Source organism: Melospiza melodia, chromosome 2, assembly GCF_035770615.1.
Source record: "Melospiza melodia melodia isolate bMelMel2 chromosome 2, bMelMel2.pri, whole genome shotgun sequence".
NCBI lineage: Eukaryota > Metazoa > Chordata > Aves > Passeriformes > Passerellidae > Melospiza > Melospiza melodia.
The window spans coordinates 25594842-25612293 of NC_086195.1; the positions used below are offsets into that span (position 1 = coordinate 25594842).

General features: G+C 37.7%; 1 protein-coding gene across 1 annotated transcript in view; it reads left to right on the forward strand.

The window, feature by feature from the left end:
* The window catches only part of ZPLD1 (zona pellucida like domain containing 1), a 28877-nt gene extending 15248 nt beyond the window's left edge, over window positions 1-13629 (forward strand). The window contains exons 4-11 of the mRNA XM_063150400.1: window positions 1209-1390; window positions 2025-2097; window positions 5124-5221; window positions 5886-5966; window positions 6776-6947; window positions 8275-8383; window positions 11134-11163; window positions 13059-13629. Of these exons, the coding sequence (XP_063006470.1) occupies window positions 1209-1390; window positions 2025-2097; window positions 5124-5221; window positions 5886-5966; window positions 6776-6947; window positions 8275-8383; window positions 11134-11163; window positions 13059-13234 (921 nt within the window). The 3' untranslated portion in view covers window positions 13235-13629. The remainder of the gene's footprint in view (window positions 1-1208; window positions 1391-2024; window positions 2098-5123; window positions 5222-5885; window positions 5967-6775; window positions 6948-8274; window positions 8384-11133; window positions 11164-13058) is intronic.
* Window positions 13630-17452: the final 3823 nt, after the last annotated feature.

Consider the following 17452-nt stretch of genomic DNA (forward strand, 5'->3'; position numbering starts at 1 on the left):
TTTACTTTATGGGAGTAGGGTGGTGAGGAAGTTAAAAAAGCTTTGGTTGACTGTACTAATTTAGCCTGTACTGTTTAGGCAAAACTCAGATCCTGGAAAATTCTATTTTCAACGTTTTGTGCCATTAAAAAAATGATTAAGTATGCTATGGCAAAATGCATGCCCGTTTCTGTCTTTTGGGTTTGTTTTTGATGGACAAACAAATCAAAATTCCATGCATCCTGTGCTACTTACTGCAAAATGCTACAATTCGTGCACCTCAGGATGATTCTTCCATAATGAAATGGTTTTTAAAGAAACCATGTGTTTTAAAGCTACTGAGAACATCTGTTTTGCTAATACAGTTGTACAAAAGAAAGCTGCAATAGAAGTCCAGTGCCGTGTTAATTTGCCCTGTTGTGTCTGCGCCTACTGAGAAAGGAATTTGTGCTGTTCTCAGTTATTTTCAAACAACCCCCTTATTCAGATCAGTAGCTACAGATGGAGTGGGGCTGGGCTGATACCAGCAGGGAAGAGTCCCTCAGTTTTCCTGAGGACTGTGTGTTCTTGCAGGCTCTGCACACTTTGTGAGCTGAGCAATACAGAATAGCATGTGCCCATGGATGCAATTTAGGTTGCATTGACATTAATTTTGTACTACTTTTGAGCTCTGTAATTTCTGACAGTTTATAGTTTATATTTAAGATTTAGAAATATATAATATAAACAAAGCCACACTCAAAGTTCAACTATTTGGCTTGTATCTGCTTATAAAAGTACTTTATTTTTGATGTGTCCAAACTGAAGTGCAACAGCGAGAGAATATTGTTTCTTGCTTGTGTATTGGTCCTTTTATTAGATATAGAAGCTCATTGTAAGATAATACTTTTTAACAGTAATAGAAAGCTTGCTTTAGTTTTTCCCAATAAGTTGCATAAATTAATTGGGAATGTTGAGAAAAAAAGTACCTATGAAAAAATATGCTTCCAAAATTCATAGTTCCTTTCAAATGTTGCTCAAGTCCGTTCTAAGAACAGTGACTTTTATATGCATGATTCCAGGGAGGTGAAAGACAGAACACAGGGAAGATGTTATTAAACTAAATAATTTTTGAATGTTTTAGTGACAATATTTCAGGGTAAATTATGGGCTAAACCATGAGTGTCCTTCAGTTTCTTTTGCTCCACAGTTAACTTCAGCTAATAGAAATTTTCTCTCTTCCTCAATAGGTATCCTCAGCTAGAGGTATCAATGCTTATGGAAATACCTCAGTGGTACAGATAGGTAATGTTTCAGGCTATATTGATACACCAGACCCACCAACGATTATCAGCTATTTGCCGGGGCTTCTGTACAAATTTAGCTGTAGCTACCCACTGGAGTACTTGGTTAACAATACCCAGCTCGCTTCGTAAGTGCCTTTTCATTTCTATGTGTTTCATCCCCATGGTTGTTTAAGCATCTATATGTGCAGGCCATAACAGCATTGTCCATGTAGCAATTTTGGCTGCTTAAGAGTAAAGGAAAAGGAAAAAGCACCAAAAGAAGAAGTATTGCAAAGAAAAAGAAAATTCTGTAGTGTCATTATATGAGATAATATAATTTATGAAGACCTGCTGTTATGAAGAGACCCTTAGATAATGTAAAACTTCCCTTAAAATTCAGGTTTTCTTCTCAAAAATTATAGCAGAAAAAAAAAATTCTTCATGAAATAGAAACTTGTAAATATAGAATGCAAGAGAAAATATTTCCATGATTAAACCTTGTACATCATGTCAAGTGAGTTCCTTTTTGTCACTTTGCCTCTCTGCTAATTATTTTTCTGATTCGTGTTTCCAGTACAATCCATTATTTTCTGCATAGTTAAGACTGTCAGTATTTTCACTATAAATTCCTGTTTCTGAAGTTTATAACCCAAATGCATAAATTAACTCCTTGTGATATGACTCATTGAGTTTTTTAATGATAAAGCCTACTGAAGTATGCAAAAACAAAAATAAGGTATCTTTCTTCATGATGGTTTTTGGTTTCTGGGTCTGTTGTAGGTCATCAGCTGCTATTTCTGTAAGAGAGAACAATGGTACATTTATCAGCACTTTGAATTTGTTGCTTTACAATGTGAGTATAAAGCACAGTATGACCTGGAATGAATTAATCTCTGTGCTATGTGGTTACAAACTGTTTTAGCAGATGAAAGTATGGATTCGTCTTCATAATTTGCTGTTTTCTTCCCACTCCCCCCATGAGCCAAGACTTTCTTCCAGGCATCTTTCATCTCTGAATTCCTTCTTCCTTTTTGTTTGCATGTACCTGCTGTCTTGTGTTTATATGGCTGGTCTTTGAGGACAGACACAGTCTTTTTGTCCTGTATTTATTCAGTTCCTCAATTTACAGCTCTGGCTTTCAGCTGGTAGTGCCACGTGACCAATCAATTTTAGCCATAACAATCACACTCCAGAGTGCATATTTTGTTTGCATTGATTATGTTTCTCTGTGTGTCTATAGGTGCTTTGTGCTTAAACAGAGAGTACTCTGTAGAATTCTATAAAATTATTCCAGACCTATTCCCATAGCAATGAACTGGAGCACTTTGGCTGTGGTATTTTTATGTTCAAGCCTCATCAGAGTGTTTCAATCATCTCTGATTGTTGAGAAGGATGCATCAATTCTAAATCTATATCCTGATGCATATGCTGCCTTGAGGTGTGGACTTTAAAGATGTAAAGGGTTAATAATTATGACAGTTTTCATCCAATGCTTCTTCCTTATGTTTTAGATAATTTGAATATGCATTATTGTAAAAGCTTTTACCATGTAAATGGGTTGGTGACACTGAAACATGAAAAATGCAAGGACCTCTATTTAACATTAATCCCTGAAATTATATTTTTGTGTTGATTAAAATTTTTACTCATACATTTTAAATACCTGATTTAAATATCAATTTTTCAATCTATCAAGCATCATTTTTTGTAAATTATGAATCCGATTTTTTTTGCATTATTATTCATGCCATCGTGTTGCTGAGTTATAATTCATGCAACTGATTTAAAAGTCAATGCTTTATGCTTTGAACATAATGAGCTATAAATATTGCAACAGGACATTTTTCAATGGCATTCTCTAAAAAATCGTGTTTGTTTGAAAGAGCAGAGCTCCAAATAACAACCTATAATCTGTTAAAATGATGATTATAGTTCTCTGATTTTTAAATAAACCTGTGATCAAAAAGATGGGGCAGAATGAAGAAGGCAAATTTCTCAATCAAATCAAGCATTGACCACTGCATGTTGACTGCCTTTCAGGGCCCAGTTCAGCAAACAGCCCGGAATAAATGCAATTGTTGCTCATATTGAGCACATTTTTCCCCTCAGATATCCCCATAAGCCAAATGTGCTTTCATCCTGCCCATCCCTGTAAATTTACAAGCTGACCATCACCAGTGGTGGTAGCAGCCACATGGCTCACCCTAATAAGTAGCACTGTCAAAGAATTATACTGCTAAGGCTGGCAAATTCCAGTGGTGGATGTGCCCTTCTGCTTCACTCCCCAGGGCTGGATAAATACATGGACACCTTGTGCACTGCCTGCCTTTTTCCCTGTTGGGAGTGCCTCTGGACACCTGCTGTCCTGTGGGCTCACTTGATCCCTGTTAGTAGTCCTTGTTTTGGGCCTCAAGGCTCATGTCCACCCTTGCTATTAGTGAGGGGATGTGTACAGATTTGTCTCTTGACTGCAAGCTGTCTTCTCCAAATTTAGCTGTAGGGCTATTTCTTAATGCTGACTCTTCATCTTCTAAGCTTACCTCTGTCTTCTGTCACAAAGTGTTGTTTAGATTTACTTTGTGATGCTAGTACATGTCATTGTTAGGAAAGACAAGAGCTGTTATGGTAGACTCAAGAGTTTAATAGCAAAATGTTTAATAGGCTTTCACAGAGCCTAAGTGGCTCTTGCTTTTATGCCTTTCTGCAAATGTCTCTCTAAATGAATAAAAACTACTCTGAAAGAATAAAAGAGCAACTATGGAGTGTAATAGTGAGGGTCTTGCACTTTTAAATCAGTTGCAAAATGTGGCTGAACTGTTATAGAAATGTATAATTAATCTGAAAGAAGGCAAACCTACTTGAAGGCCTCTGATACTGCATAGATTAGATATTGGGCATGCTGTTAATTTTGGCATTTGAAAAAAAATCACTTGGTCTCGGGTGCAAACACTCTTGTTGCTGTCATTTGCTGCTTGCCATGGTCTCACTTGCCGCAATGAACCTGGTTGAAATCTTATCTACCAGTTTTTTCATATGTATTGAGTGTTTTGAACTTTTACAAGAGGTCTCAACATGCTGAGTCACTGTGCTATCTGTATTAGCACTAGTTTGACAAAGGTGACTTTACCAGGTAGTGCATTTTGATATTCTCAGTTAATCTCTGTTGCACAGATCTCTTTCATTGCTTTGTTGCTAAAGTGTAAAATGATGTTAATGGTTGAGATTTTGAACAAAAAGCCCCAGTAAAACAGCTATATTTAAGTAGTAGTATATGGGGAATTCCCAGCTTTTATGTTGAATACAGCTTTCTTGAAACAGCTCTTTTGAAATACTAGAATTTAAACGAAAATGTTTGTGACTTGTGATTTTCAATAAGCCATTTGGACAGAAACTGCACTTTGGCATAGCAGCATATCTTTGTTCTCCCAGACTATAGCTTGAAATATGTAACATTTAATGGATAATATTCCTAACTCCACTAATGCAAATAACTTTAGCAGCTTTCCCTGGGAAAGAGTGCAGTGGGGCAACCCAGTAAAGCTCCTTTATTAGAAAACCAGAGTAGCTCCTCAGTGTGCCTGTAAGCTCTGGGAGACTTACTGAAGTGGCAATGAATGATATGTTTTCCTTAATCACTGAGCCAACCACCTTATTAAATCATATATTCTCCCAAATTGTTTCATGGGGCAAAGCCAGTCTTTGCAGACAAACTTGCAGGCAATTTCTCTGGCATTGCTTCTTGCCTCTTCCCTTACAGAGGACAAAGTAGCAATCATTCTACACAGAAGAGTCAGAAAAATTGCTGAGAGCTCAGTCTGGATGCAGATGGGTTGTTAAAGTGGAATTTCTGTTACAATTGAGGCAATGTTTGTTTTACAGGATTCAACCTACAGCCAGCAACTCCTTATTCCAAGCACAGGTTTACCTTTGAAAACCAAAATATATGCAGCTGTAAGAGCAACCAACCTTGATGGCAGGTACCATAGAGGGTGTTATTTCTTGTCTTGCTTGCTTTTCAGCTCTTGTTACTTACCTGATTTAGAAGCATCTGTCTTTCCTCATAGCTTTTTGTATTTCAAAATAATGGTTGGTGTTCAATAATCACTGATCTCAGCTGGAGGGTGTCAGGTCCTTGGCAGTGAATGCATATTTTGCTGCAGTTCTCATTATGAAAGTTTTCCTGAATTAGACTTTAAATCCTACATAGCTTTCTTTTTAAGAATAGGTCTCTGTTGGACCAAGAGAGAAAATCCAGGGCTTTTAAAAGTGGGCTGGTTTTGATTTCTAGTCCTTTGTGGCCATGATTTCTGAGAGGAGGTGTGCAGTGTGTGTTGACTTTGAAACCAAATAATTTGATTTATAAAGTTCTGCTGTAATGTTGTGCTGTTTAATCTTGTAAGTAGTTGAAGAAACAGGATGCCTGGCATGTGACCTGTTTAACACAGTAACTCAGTTTCTGTTGTCTGGCCCAGGCACAATCTAACTGGTAATATTGGGAGCCTTATTCCAATAAGTTTCACTGTAACAGCCTGCACTACCTGTTTGTATGCTTTTCTGTGCTGTCCTTTCATCTCACCTCCCTCACACCCCCCATGCTTGCATTGCCAGCTCCCCTCATCTATCCCTTTGCTCCCTGTGCAGGTGGAATGTTTTGATGGACTACTGTTACACCACACCATCTGGCAATCCTAGTGATGATCTTCGGTATGATCTTTTCTTCAGGTAGGGCCTGTGCAAACCCAGTATTTTGTTGGTCTTTCTTTAAAAAAATAAACTTCTTCAATAGTGGTGTCTTAAACTTCCTGGAAAGTTTAAGCATTATTAGTAGGCCGGACCAAGGACTAGGCTTATAGATAACATGTCAGAGCTTCTTTTTGGGTGAACATAAATATAGAAGCAGGTGCCAAGTTATAAGAATTATGAATGTAGAAAAGCGTATATCCAAAGTACTTCTTCCAGAGATAACATAAACACTTAAAGTGAATGGCTAAACTGGCCTTTATTTTACCAAAGGTGAATGTGGTGAATGACAGTGATGTAAAACATCAGAGACTTCAGTCCAGGAAAGTAGTTAAGCAAATGATCAAATGTAAATAGATGCTCCTACTTCTACTCCCAGTAATGACATTTATTTGAATTGAAACTTTGAAAAACATCCTGGAAATATCTCAAATTAAATTTTATCCATGACACCTAATGAAGAGGTACTGTCTTCATTTGGAGTTGCCTGTCTATACTGGTTAGCATACCTGCTTCTTGCTTCAAGTCTCAAGTCTCTTTGAGCACTGGAATTAAATGGTACCTTGGTTATAGCTGTGGTGCTGCAAAACAAAACAGTGTTTTTGTAGAAATGTGTTTCAGCACAGGAGCCTGCAGCCTAATTGTGCAGGCAGATTGTGTCTGCAGATATTTTCATTTCCAAGGAGCTAAAGTGTTGATCTTGCTGCTTAAGCTATCATATTCCCAGCTAAGAGCTTCAAAATACTAACAGAGCTGCTCATCCCAGTTTCACTCTTCTCTGCAAAAACTAGCTGTGACAAGGACCCGCAGACAACCATAATTGAGAACGGCAAGAGTCAAATGGGCCGGTTTTCCTTTGAGGTGTTTCGCTTTGTGAAGCACAAGAACCAGAAGATGTCCACGGTCTTCCTCCACTGTGTGACGAAGCTGTGCAGAGCAGATGACTGTCCATTTCTTGTGCCAGTAAGTTGTAATTATCTGGATATAAAATAGGCATCCTGGAGTTCTGCATACAAGTGTTGTGGAAGTTTGGATGGAGCAGAATGAAAGCGACTTGTAGAGGCTGAAGTGAGAATGTTTTTTGTGTCTGAAGGAATGTGAAACTACTGATGAGGAATATGGAAATGATACTGTCATCTGGAGATAAAATAATACTAGACCTGCAAAACACAGGTTATAGAATATATGAGAAATTACCTCTTTGCCTTGTGGTCCCTAATTTTTAAAAGTAACAACTCTTAGATGGCTTTCAGGTTGATGTTCTTAGTATCGTAGTAAGGTATCCATCATCATAGTGGATGAAGATAAATATCTTAGAATATAGTTTATGGAAAAGTTAAAGCTATAGAATGTGCTGTTATACTGACAAGGAAAATTTGTGGAAGTTTCTCACAGTGAAAAAAAATACCATGCCCTTTAGAGTATATAATCTCCTCTAGCATCTGATAACTACTCTTGCGCTGAAGTTTATTCTGTTATGTCTATTTAAAATTAACTAATTTTAGTAGTATCAGGAACAACAAATAAATTTTGGAAATGGAAACATTTAAATAAACATATAAACACAAAGTTCTGTGCTGTCTTGAGAACACTGCATTGTTTCCTACAGAATGACTTCCCACTGAGAATTTTAAAGCGAGGTCAGTTCAGTGCACTCCTGAAATTTTGTATGTTGTTTATATTTTTATGTTACACATTTACATAATTCATTTTGCATTCAATTCATATTCTGAGGTTTTTGAAGTTCTTTCACAAGAAGCTGAAACTAAGGAAATGCTACTGTTCGGAGCATGCTTGAGTACCATAGATTAAGGTAGATGGTAGGTTAGAAATGTTAAAGGCGCATTCCAGATGAGAGTGCTGGGGATTGTTTTAGTCTGTCATTGCTATTTAGAACTCCATGGAAGATGTGCAAACTCTCACTCAAGAAGCTTGCTAGAATAGGGATTGTCAAGCAAAACAGATTTGTTGGGGAAAACTGTCTGTAAACATAGCTTTGGGAAATTAACTACTGAAAATTTAATATACTATAAGATGGATCTTGTACACAACAGCAAAGTAGCTTTGTAAACAAAGTATGGCAAAATAAAATGGGAAGCCAGGAATTTATAAGATGCACTTCTAGGCAATATTGCAGATGTTTTTATTGCAAAGTGATTTAATGCATACTAAGAAATAAAATCAAAGTTGTAGTATTCCTTACCAAAGAATTCATATTACATCAGGAAGCACAAAAAGGCCACAGTTGTGTTCCACTCTGAGTCTGTGATTGTTTTGATTGACCACTCAGATCTGCAGCAACAGAGAAAGAAGAGACACTGGTGGAAGGACGACTTGGCGCCCTCAGAGCACATCGGGCAATGCTGTCATCTCTGCTGGCCCCATCATTACAAGGAGTGGTAGGAATAAACAATCTTTCTCTATGGACTGCAGGAATTTCAGAAACCTGTGGAAATGTTTTGCAGTTTAATGTAAATTTGCAGTCACTTTTTGCTGAGTATTTTTTTACTACTACTGAATATTTTTATGACATTTTTTACTACTTTATTTGGTAGAAATTTTGAGCTACTATTTTTGTTTGGCTCTCACATGCTTCTTCCTCCAATAAAATCACTGTGGGATACTGTTACACATATAAGGCTATTATAAAAGTCCAGACTCAGTGGGTTGACATTTTTTTTTGTCAGATTGCACCAGAGATAATAGAATTTAAGGCACTGTGTTCAGCGTTGCAATTTAATTTGGATGGATAATGAATATTCACTGTCACTTTCTATTCACCATTTCTTCCAGCTTCCCTCTGGGTTTTTATCTACATGTTGCTTAAAATTAATGCACACTATTCTTAGATTCAGCTATAAGAAAGAAATGGGACAAAACCATTGTAAATTTTAAACAGTGGGACAAAATCCACTTTTAATTGAGGGTGAAATTCCGTGACTTTCATTTTTATTGCCAATTGTTTTAGGAAAAAAATAACAGGCAGCTCTAAATGTAACCTGCAGTCTCTGAAAAAAATTTATATGACTGCTGTTTAAGTTTTACAAATTACAAATATTTATAAGTAGTTGCAGTTAAGCAAATGATTTCAGCAGTCTTAGGTTTAGGATGCTGAGAGTAGAACTGAACCTGGTCTAGGAAATCTAATTTAAAACTTGAGAATAAAATCCTTCTTTAAGTGCCAAGTACCTGTATACAAAGAGAGCAACTGACCCTCCGGAAGGGGGAACCACCAAACAAGAGACCATTCCTAGAGCAAACAGGCTCCGTCATGAGCAATGAAAATGAGTGATTTTTTTCATTATACATGGTCCCATTTGAGTTGCTGCCATCTGATTAGCCAAGAAAAAGCGAGAAGAATTAACTTCAAAGTTGCATACATGAGTACATATGGGAAATGAGTGATGGATTTGCTCAGCCAAACAAGCGTGCTGCAGTAATGCTGCCTTAGGCAAGTAATGGAAACTAGATACAGATTCTTATAGCAGCCCCTGGTAGGTAATATAGCTCATGATTCAAATGCTGGGGATGCTATTTTTACAATTCAAAAATTAGAAAAAAAAGGATACTGATCAATTATCTTTAAATATTGTATAGCTTCAAGCAAAGAGATCTGATGGATGTTTAATGGCACCAAAGAAAGTATAAACAATTTTATAATTTCATGACAACTCTTGAGGTTGTTTAAATAAGGCTGAAAAAGGAAAGTAATTTTTAGGCATATTCTAAAGGTGGGTAGATAAAGCTTTTTTGATTTCTCCATCTTCATAGTGTGCTTTTGGAGCATTCCACTCATGCTGACAGAAGGATGGTTTAATGGGAAGTACTTGAAAAAAAATGGGATTCAATTCTAAACTGTGCCACAAATTTAATGATTGGCATTGGGCAAGTCCCTCAATCTCCCTTGCATTTCCCTTTTTCTTCTGGGTCAGAAAGAGGGAATTAGTCCTGCTGTCAATTCCCTTTGTGAAAATAAACTTGTAAGAACCAGGAGGTTTATAAATACCATTGTTAACAAACTAAAAAGGGGGAAGGTCATGTGAGAACTTGACCAAAACTATCTGGATGATGAATAATTTTGGATAAATTTGGAAAATTTTGGATAATTTTTTAGAATTTAGGTAAATTTTGGATGAAGAATACCAGGGTGCATAGAAGTGCTTACACTGTTTTCAAGGCCAGCCCTGGTCTAGCTTTAGCACAGATACATTTGTCCCCCCCATGGCCTGTCACCAGCTGCTCTGATGCAGCTGCCTTGGTAGGAACAGAAGAGTGCTGCTGCAAAAGAGTGCTGGTTCTTCTTCTGTATGTTTCTGAACTCATATTTCTAACATTTGGCTCTTTTCAGAGAAACGTTATTCTTTTTTGTTAATCCAAAATAAGTCATTACAGGAGGCGCACACAGAAGAAAATGCTTTAGTGTCTGTAAGGAGACAAAGCAGGGACCTACTTGTGAAGTTAAAATTATGTAGCTTTTGATGGATGTCTCACTTAAGCTTGGGAGACAGCTGCTCAAAACAAATGTACATGTGAACTGTGCTCACAGATTGCACAAAAAACCCCCAAAACAGCGACAAGAAATGTTATTCTGAAATGGACACTGGGAAGTAAAAACTGAAGACAAAATACAAATATTAGCCTGAATATAAAGCCACTATGTAACTGCCAAGAGGAAAATGAGCATGGCAAAAAGAGCTTTTTTGTAATAATTTATGGTTGCTGACATATTTTTTCTTGTAAAACTCAAGGTTTTTCCTATAGAGCTATTTTATAATATAATTAAGAGAAGAGGCTTGCATATAACATTGTGCTTATTCTTCTGATGTTACTGAGAGAGACAACAGGACTGGCCACCTTTTCAATTAAGAGATTCCTGATTTAAGGTGGTGTTGGTTTGTTTTTCCACAAGACGTGAAAAACTAAATAAATATTTTAATATCTCCTGATATTAAAAATGAAGCAATGGCATGCAATTAATGTTATTGTCCATATTTTAAGAGAGATGCTAAAAGCTGCTAGTCAATGTGGCAAGTGACCTGGTGTATTTTTAAAATAAAGCTACAACTATTGGGTTTTCTGTTGCAAGAGGGGAGGAGGTAGTCATAGGTATTTTAAAAATATGACACATGCCTTTTTTTTTTTAATATAGATGAGACGCCAACCAACAATTCACAGCTTGGTAAGTTGATCAGAATTTCAAAAAACATAAGAGGGTTTATGATGGAAACAGAACTGAGGATGAACCATTTTGATTAATATCTATGCACTGGGATTTTTTTCCTTTTTAATTTTTATTTATGTTGTTGCTTAAATGAGTCAATATCAACATGCTCTGAAAAGAAAGCATTTGGTGAGTATGGAATTCTCAATTTGTTGTGTGCACCCAGCACCACCTTTTAATTTTAAACTTTTAATTCCTGTGATGAAATTGAAATGAATATCTGATACTACAGCATATGAGGGTGATGGGTACATTATAGCCACCAGATGCAAAACCAGACTTAAGCAGTAAAATTTGCCATGCCACAACAGGAAAATTGTTGTTATGGTGCAGTCTAGCTTGGTTCATATCTCAAAGCCAGAAGTTCAGAGCTTCAGCTCCTGTTATCCTAGTGTTTAACCTCACAGAGCCTGTGGAAAAAATTGGATAGAACTTTTACCCTGCTAGGGCAGTGAGGGAAATAGGCTGCAGGGCAGTTCAGCTCTTTACGTTTTAGGGTGCTTTTCCTTTGGGCACTTGGAACACTTGTTTCAGCCTATCTGTTACTGTTCTCTGCTGGTAACAAGGACTGGCTGATGGCTAAGAAAGGATGGTCAGGTGGTACACTGGGACATTCCACCTTGTATTTCTTCATAACAGGATGAGTGGAACAAAGAATCCATTCTGTCCTCTGAACTCTAATGCTATTTGTTCCTTTCTTTACTCAATTTAAAACATATAAAATCAGTTGCTGTTCTTGTCTGTCATGGAGAGCTCTCCCTGTAATTAATTGTTCCCTGGTGTGCTCCTACCCATGGATATAATTAAAATGATAAAAAGCAAATTCTTTATTTGCTGCACACAGTTTGCTGTGTTGATGGCTGCTATGTTTCCTTCCCATCCAACAAAAGAAGCATCCTCTCCATCCCAGAGCAAAAGCCTTTCCTTTGCCTGTTGCTGTCTCTGTGGAGAGCACAGAGGTAGAGTGGGGTGAGGTTGCTGCTGTAGCAGCCAGAAAGCAGCACAGCATTGGGAAGGGGAGGGTAACCATTTCAACAGTGCTGATTTCCTTTCAGCTTGGGTGAGGAGAATGGGATTAATGGTGTTGAGGGCAGGGGGCTGCTTCTGGGAGGAGCAGTCTGGTTTCTCACATGAAGACTGTGTTGTCATTTCACCTCACTCTCCACCACTGGTAATGGCAAATGCTCATTGGTGCTCAAATGCTTTTTTCCCCTCCTGCTGGAAAACACAGTACTTGTTGTGGATGTATGTGGCTCATTATGTCAGAACTGGTCCATGAACAACTTCCTGATTTGCAATAAGTATTAAAAATGTCAACTTTCCTACCTGAGAATTGATAAACATATTAAGAAGTCCTTTCTGAAGGTGTGCAACAAGCTTCCAGAATGTCCGATATCCAATGCCAGACATGTCTGCTGATTTATATAGACTTTGAATTGAAATGTAGACAATGACAGTGGGGAAGAAATCTTTTCATTAACTTGATTAGGCTACAAATTCTTATACATCTACATTGATAGTCCTTGGATAAGTTCTTGGATAAGTCTTTGGATAATGATAGTCTTGCCTTGAGTAACACAGGTCAATGTTGGTCAGTGGCAGATGAAGGTAATGCCTCAGAAGGCACATGTCCTTATCCCCCAACATGACTGATATTGAAAGAAACTGTTTGCAAAATATACTTAGATAAGCTTTATCCAAGTAGACAGGTGTACATTCTGAGGTGCAGCTAGTTTTAGTTCCTTCCTTGCAACTATACAGTATATTGGGTGTTGGAAAGGGAAGCCAGAAGTGTTTGGCACTCATGAGAGATAAAACCAGATGTCACCTGAGAATTTTTCTTCTCCTTGCAGCTCACCCAAACGGACCTCCTTTCCAGATGAACACGGTCACCAGTGCGCTGATTTCAGGCATTGTCGTCCTGGGAATTTCAAGCATTTTCTTTTTTGTATGTTCTCTAACCCTTCTGCACAGAAACTGGCCCAACAGTTCGGTCCTGAGTGGCATCCGAAACCCAGTTTTCAACTGAAAGTGATGATTTGTTTGCACTTTTTGTTTGGGGTTGCCTTTCTTGTCTGTGAAGTATGATTCCATTAAAAAGTAATATTAAGGCAACATTCCAGTGATATCCAGCTTCTGTTCCAGCTATTCTGTATTTGTAGATTTGCTAGATGATGTTGTGTAGGTGAGCAGCAGTGATGTTGGTAACAAGCCTAGAAAATGTTGAGAATCTCAATTGTGTTTGCGATCAGACTGCATGACATTTGCCCATGAATGTGCTGACAATAGAGCTCACGTCTTCATCTGCTCAGTAAAGTCTAAAAGCTGGAGAGGCTGCAGATGAGAACCTTTCCAAGTATGCCATTTTAATACAAAGGCTGACATATTCAGGAAAGTTCATAAGTTCATGAACACCTAGTAAGATAAGGATAACTTCTTTTTTTGATACTACATTTTTCACAAATACAAGTGTGTCTCAGGAGGAATTTGTTTTCAGCTGTCTTTGCTAAAAAAGACCGAAGAGAGGCTTGGAACAAGTGACTTTTACTTATTTGTAATTTGGAAGTATTTTCTTAAATATATCTTTCATTGGCTTGTGGAGGTATCATGTATCAAGTATCACCCAAACTTCCCTCACAGAAAATTATTTTTGGAGCACAATTTGGCAACTGAGTAAAGCTCCGAGTAATATACTAATTGTTAAGGGCAAGTTTTGCCCCGTGAGTTTTTCATTTCTCAGATAAAGCTTTCATTTTCACATGGACAGCCATCAACCAGTGCTTATTTCTTTAGCAGATCTTCTGCATGAGTTAGACTTGTTCACTGCATGGATGAGGGGAAGAAGGCAACTAGAAGGATAACAGGCTACAGGCGGTACTGCACTGTTGCCTCTAGTTATTCTGATGAACATCTGACTTATCTGAAGTGAGTGTGAGGGGCAGGTGCCCCCAAACAGGAGCACAAGGCAGTGGCTTAGCTGTGTAGGGTAGACAAAAATGCTGGTACTAGAGAGGCCACCATGGGCACAACATATTAAGCTGGACCGGATAGACAGTTGGGATTTTGGTCACACATACAGCAGTTAAATTTCATTTTTCGTGTACTGTACATATTGCCCTAGAAACACCTCATTGATATTTATCATCATCCTGTGTTAACTGTGTCTATGTCAGAACTGGCTAATGATCAGGGCTTTTTGGCTCTCAAGGCTAAAGACAAATACAGTCTTGTTCTCAGTTTTCTCTGACCCTGCAAATGCTGTATAAAGGCCTGTTTGCAAATTCCACTGTGCTGTAGGGCAGTATCCCTAACAACCAATACTGTGCCTGTTTTCCTCCAGTCTTAATACCTCAGAAACATTTTTGCACTTCAGGGGTTAGGTCTGATGACATGTAAAACACGATTGTTTAATAAAATTAAACATTTCAGAGTGGATGCTTTGTCTGAACTGTTTTCCTTCCCCTGTCCAATTGTTACTTTTGTACATGCTTCCAGGGACCTCATTCTACAGAGGGAAAACTGCACCTGCTTTTTTAAGTTGGTTTGGTAAGAGCTTTCAATATACAGGATAAATTAATATAATTATAGATTTACTGACCTTTAAAGGAGTGTGGTAAACTCTGGAGATTTATATTCCAGCCTGGGGATAAATAAATTCAGATAATCTATTTTAATTTACTAATAAAGACAACCACAAAAATCCTATTAAAGTAATTACTACTTGGTACAGAGCAGCTTTAGCTGCTTTAGCTGCTTTCAGCTTTAGCTGAAGGTTTCCCGTGATGGAGATAGCCATTATCCTTAGAAAGTTGTTTCAGCAGTTAATTGATCTCTTCAATACTTTTAAAAATGCTTGCTAATGTGAATATGCCCATTTTAACTTGCCAGCCATTAAAAAATGTCAGGCTTGTGTTTGTTAGAGAGAGACCCTTTTTCTAACACAAATCCCATACAGTTTGGCTAAGGCCACAGAAAAAGAAAGTGAATGGTGTTGGAAGCAAAAAAAAAAAAAGTTGCTGATATGGTATCATACTTGTCCTATTTGATTGCTCTGTGTTTCTGGAAGACAGTTTGTTGCTTTTCTATAAGGAAATGTATTTTATAGTCATTAACAAAGTCTTGTTGACCACATTTTTTGAGTCTCAGGTAACCTATTACAAAAATGGAGTTGCTACTCAATAATGTAATATGCAAAATTTTATTCTTCTTTTTTTTTTTTTTTTTTTTTTCAATTTCTGGAGTGTTTTGTTTTGGTGAAGAACCAGGTAAGATGTCTGTGTAATTTTTCCTCATGTGGTAATTGTTGGTACCAAAGGGTGATCTCCCTTTAGCTAAATTAGTGACAGAGTTCCAACGTTCCAACAGCCATCTATAGGAGTCATTACTGAGCTGGCTATGGATTGTGAATGTATTTGTCTCCATCATTCATTAAAAGAGATAAATATATGTTCCTCCTTGGTAAAGAAACATGGAGAGCTACAGGTGGAAAATTATGCCTAAACCAAGTTTATCCATTTACAGATCTGACATGGGAATGATTTGAGTTGTAGGAGAGCTGAAAACTTGAGCCAGGCTGGCAAAATATTTCTAGGAAGGTGAAGACTGAATTTATAAAAACGTCCCCATCCTGGTTTGTTTGAAAGAAATATACAGGTATTAAGGAATGTGTGGAATCCATAATTTGTGACCTCACAAGTTTCAAGTAAGAGGTTAGTCAGAAGTTGAGTGGGTGTGCATGAAGGTTACACCCTACTTTTTGAGAGGCAGGATGTCAGGTGAGAGGGAATGGGGAATAGAATGAAAATATAAGTTTTAAATGGGGTACTGAAACTAAGATGACACTTTGTACCTTGTGTGAAGGAGCTCTGGCCCAATACAAAATGGGAGTTTTGCAGGTGTTAAGCGAAACAGAATTGCTAAAAGAATAGTGGCTCTGATAATGTAAGCAATTCTTTTAGGGATGCCTGTTATGTGTGGTTTTTTAATGCTTTTTTGGCACAGAGGTCAGGTTTCTGCAGGCAATCACAGTGTCCTGAAATATTCACAGGTTTGTGACCCAGATTGTGGAGCAGACTAAAAAGAAACTGAAATTTTAAGCTCAGTTCTAAATCCAGTAGCATTTAATAAATATATAGAAGGGTGAAAACAATTCCAGGCTTCCCCCTTGGAAGAGATAAATGGCATATCCAACTGGAGCTGTGTATTCCAGTGCTTGGGATAAATTCAGTTGATGTTTGAGAAACAGGCCTTGGCTGAGGAACCTGGAAGTAAATCACATTTCCTACTTCATTCAGCAGACTGTATTTCTTACTCTCAATATCTCTTAGGCTCCACAAAGGTGCCAGAAGAAGCAGACTTGCCCTGATTGAACTACTCACCTCTTCATCTGGAGGATACATAGGCAAGAGTGTTGTGGTAAACTAGGAAATGTTCCAATTGTTGCAAATTGGTCCTTCCTCAGGTCACTCCCAGGCTTTATTTCAATGCCACTTGGACTTTCCATCATGCCTTTCAGGAAGAAGCATGTAGGATGGACATGGAAGAGACATCAGAGAATAGCTCTGCAAAGACTGGTCCTGAGGTTGCAGTACTGTCATGGCTCTTTGCCATAATGTCTCTTGAAATGTTTTATTAATTTTTCTGTTATTAGTTAATTAACTCTTTCCTGGTCTTTAAAAGAGTATGTTTGTGTAATTAGGAAGCACATCCTTGAGATCAGAGAAATAGAAAATATATAGAAAATAGAAAATAGTGGAAAAGTTGTTCAAGTGACTTATTTTGTGAAGAAGGTAAACTAATCATGTTTGGTAAACCAAGGAACGTGCTGGCCAGCCAGATTTCAAATGCTGCTATTACACTTTTAACCTCTGCTTTTGTTCTTCAGAGTGTAGCGTGAAAAGTACTTTGTGCTGAAGCAGCATCCCCTCCTGTCTTTGCAACCAAAAAAAATTCAGTCATAGTAGAAATGTTTGCTGCAATTCCCTGCGAAAAGGGGAAATCTTCACTCTTTTGAACTCATAAGATGGTGGTGGTTATAGACATTCACTGCCCTCACCTGAACAGGCATAAAATGCTCTGTTTACATCCTGAACTATCTGTATAGACTCTAGGTCTCTGAAGTGTGTTTATCGAACTTGCTTGTTTTGCATAAATAAAACGAAAAATAAAAATAGCTTTGCTTCAGCATGTTTTCAACCCCTTTTTCTGGACTGAAGATTGAATCAAGAGAGGCCCGATGTTCCTGCCA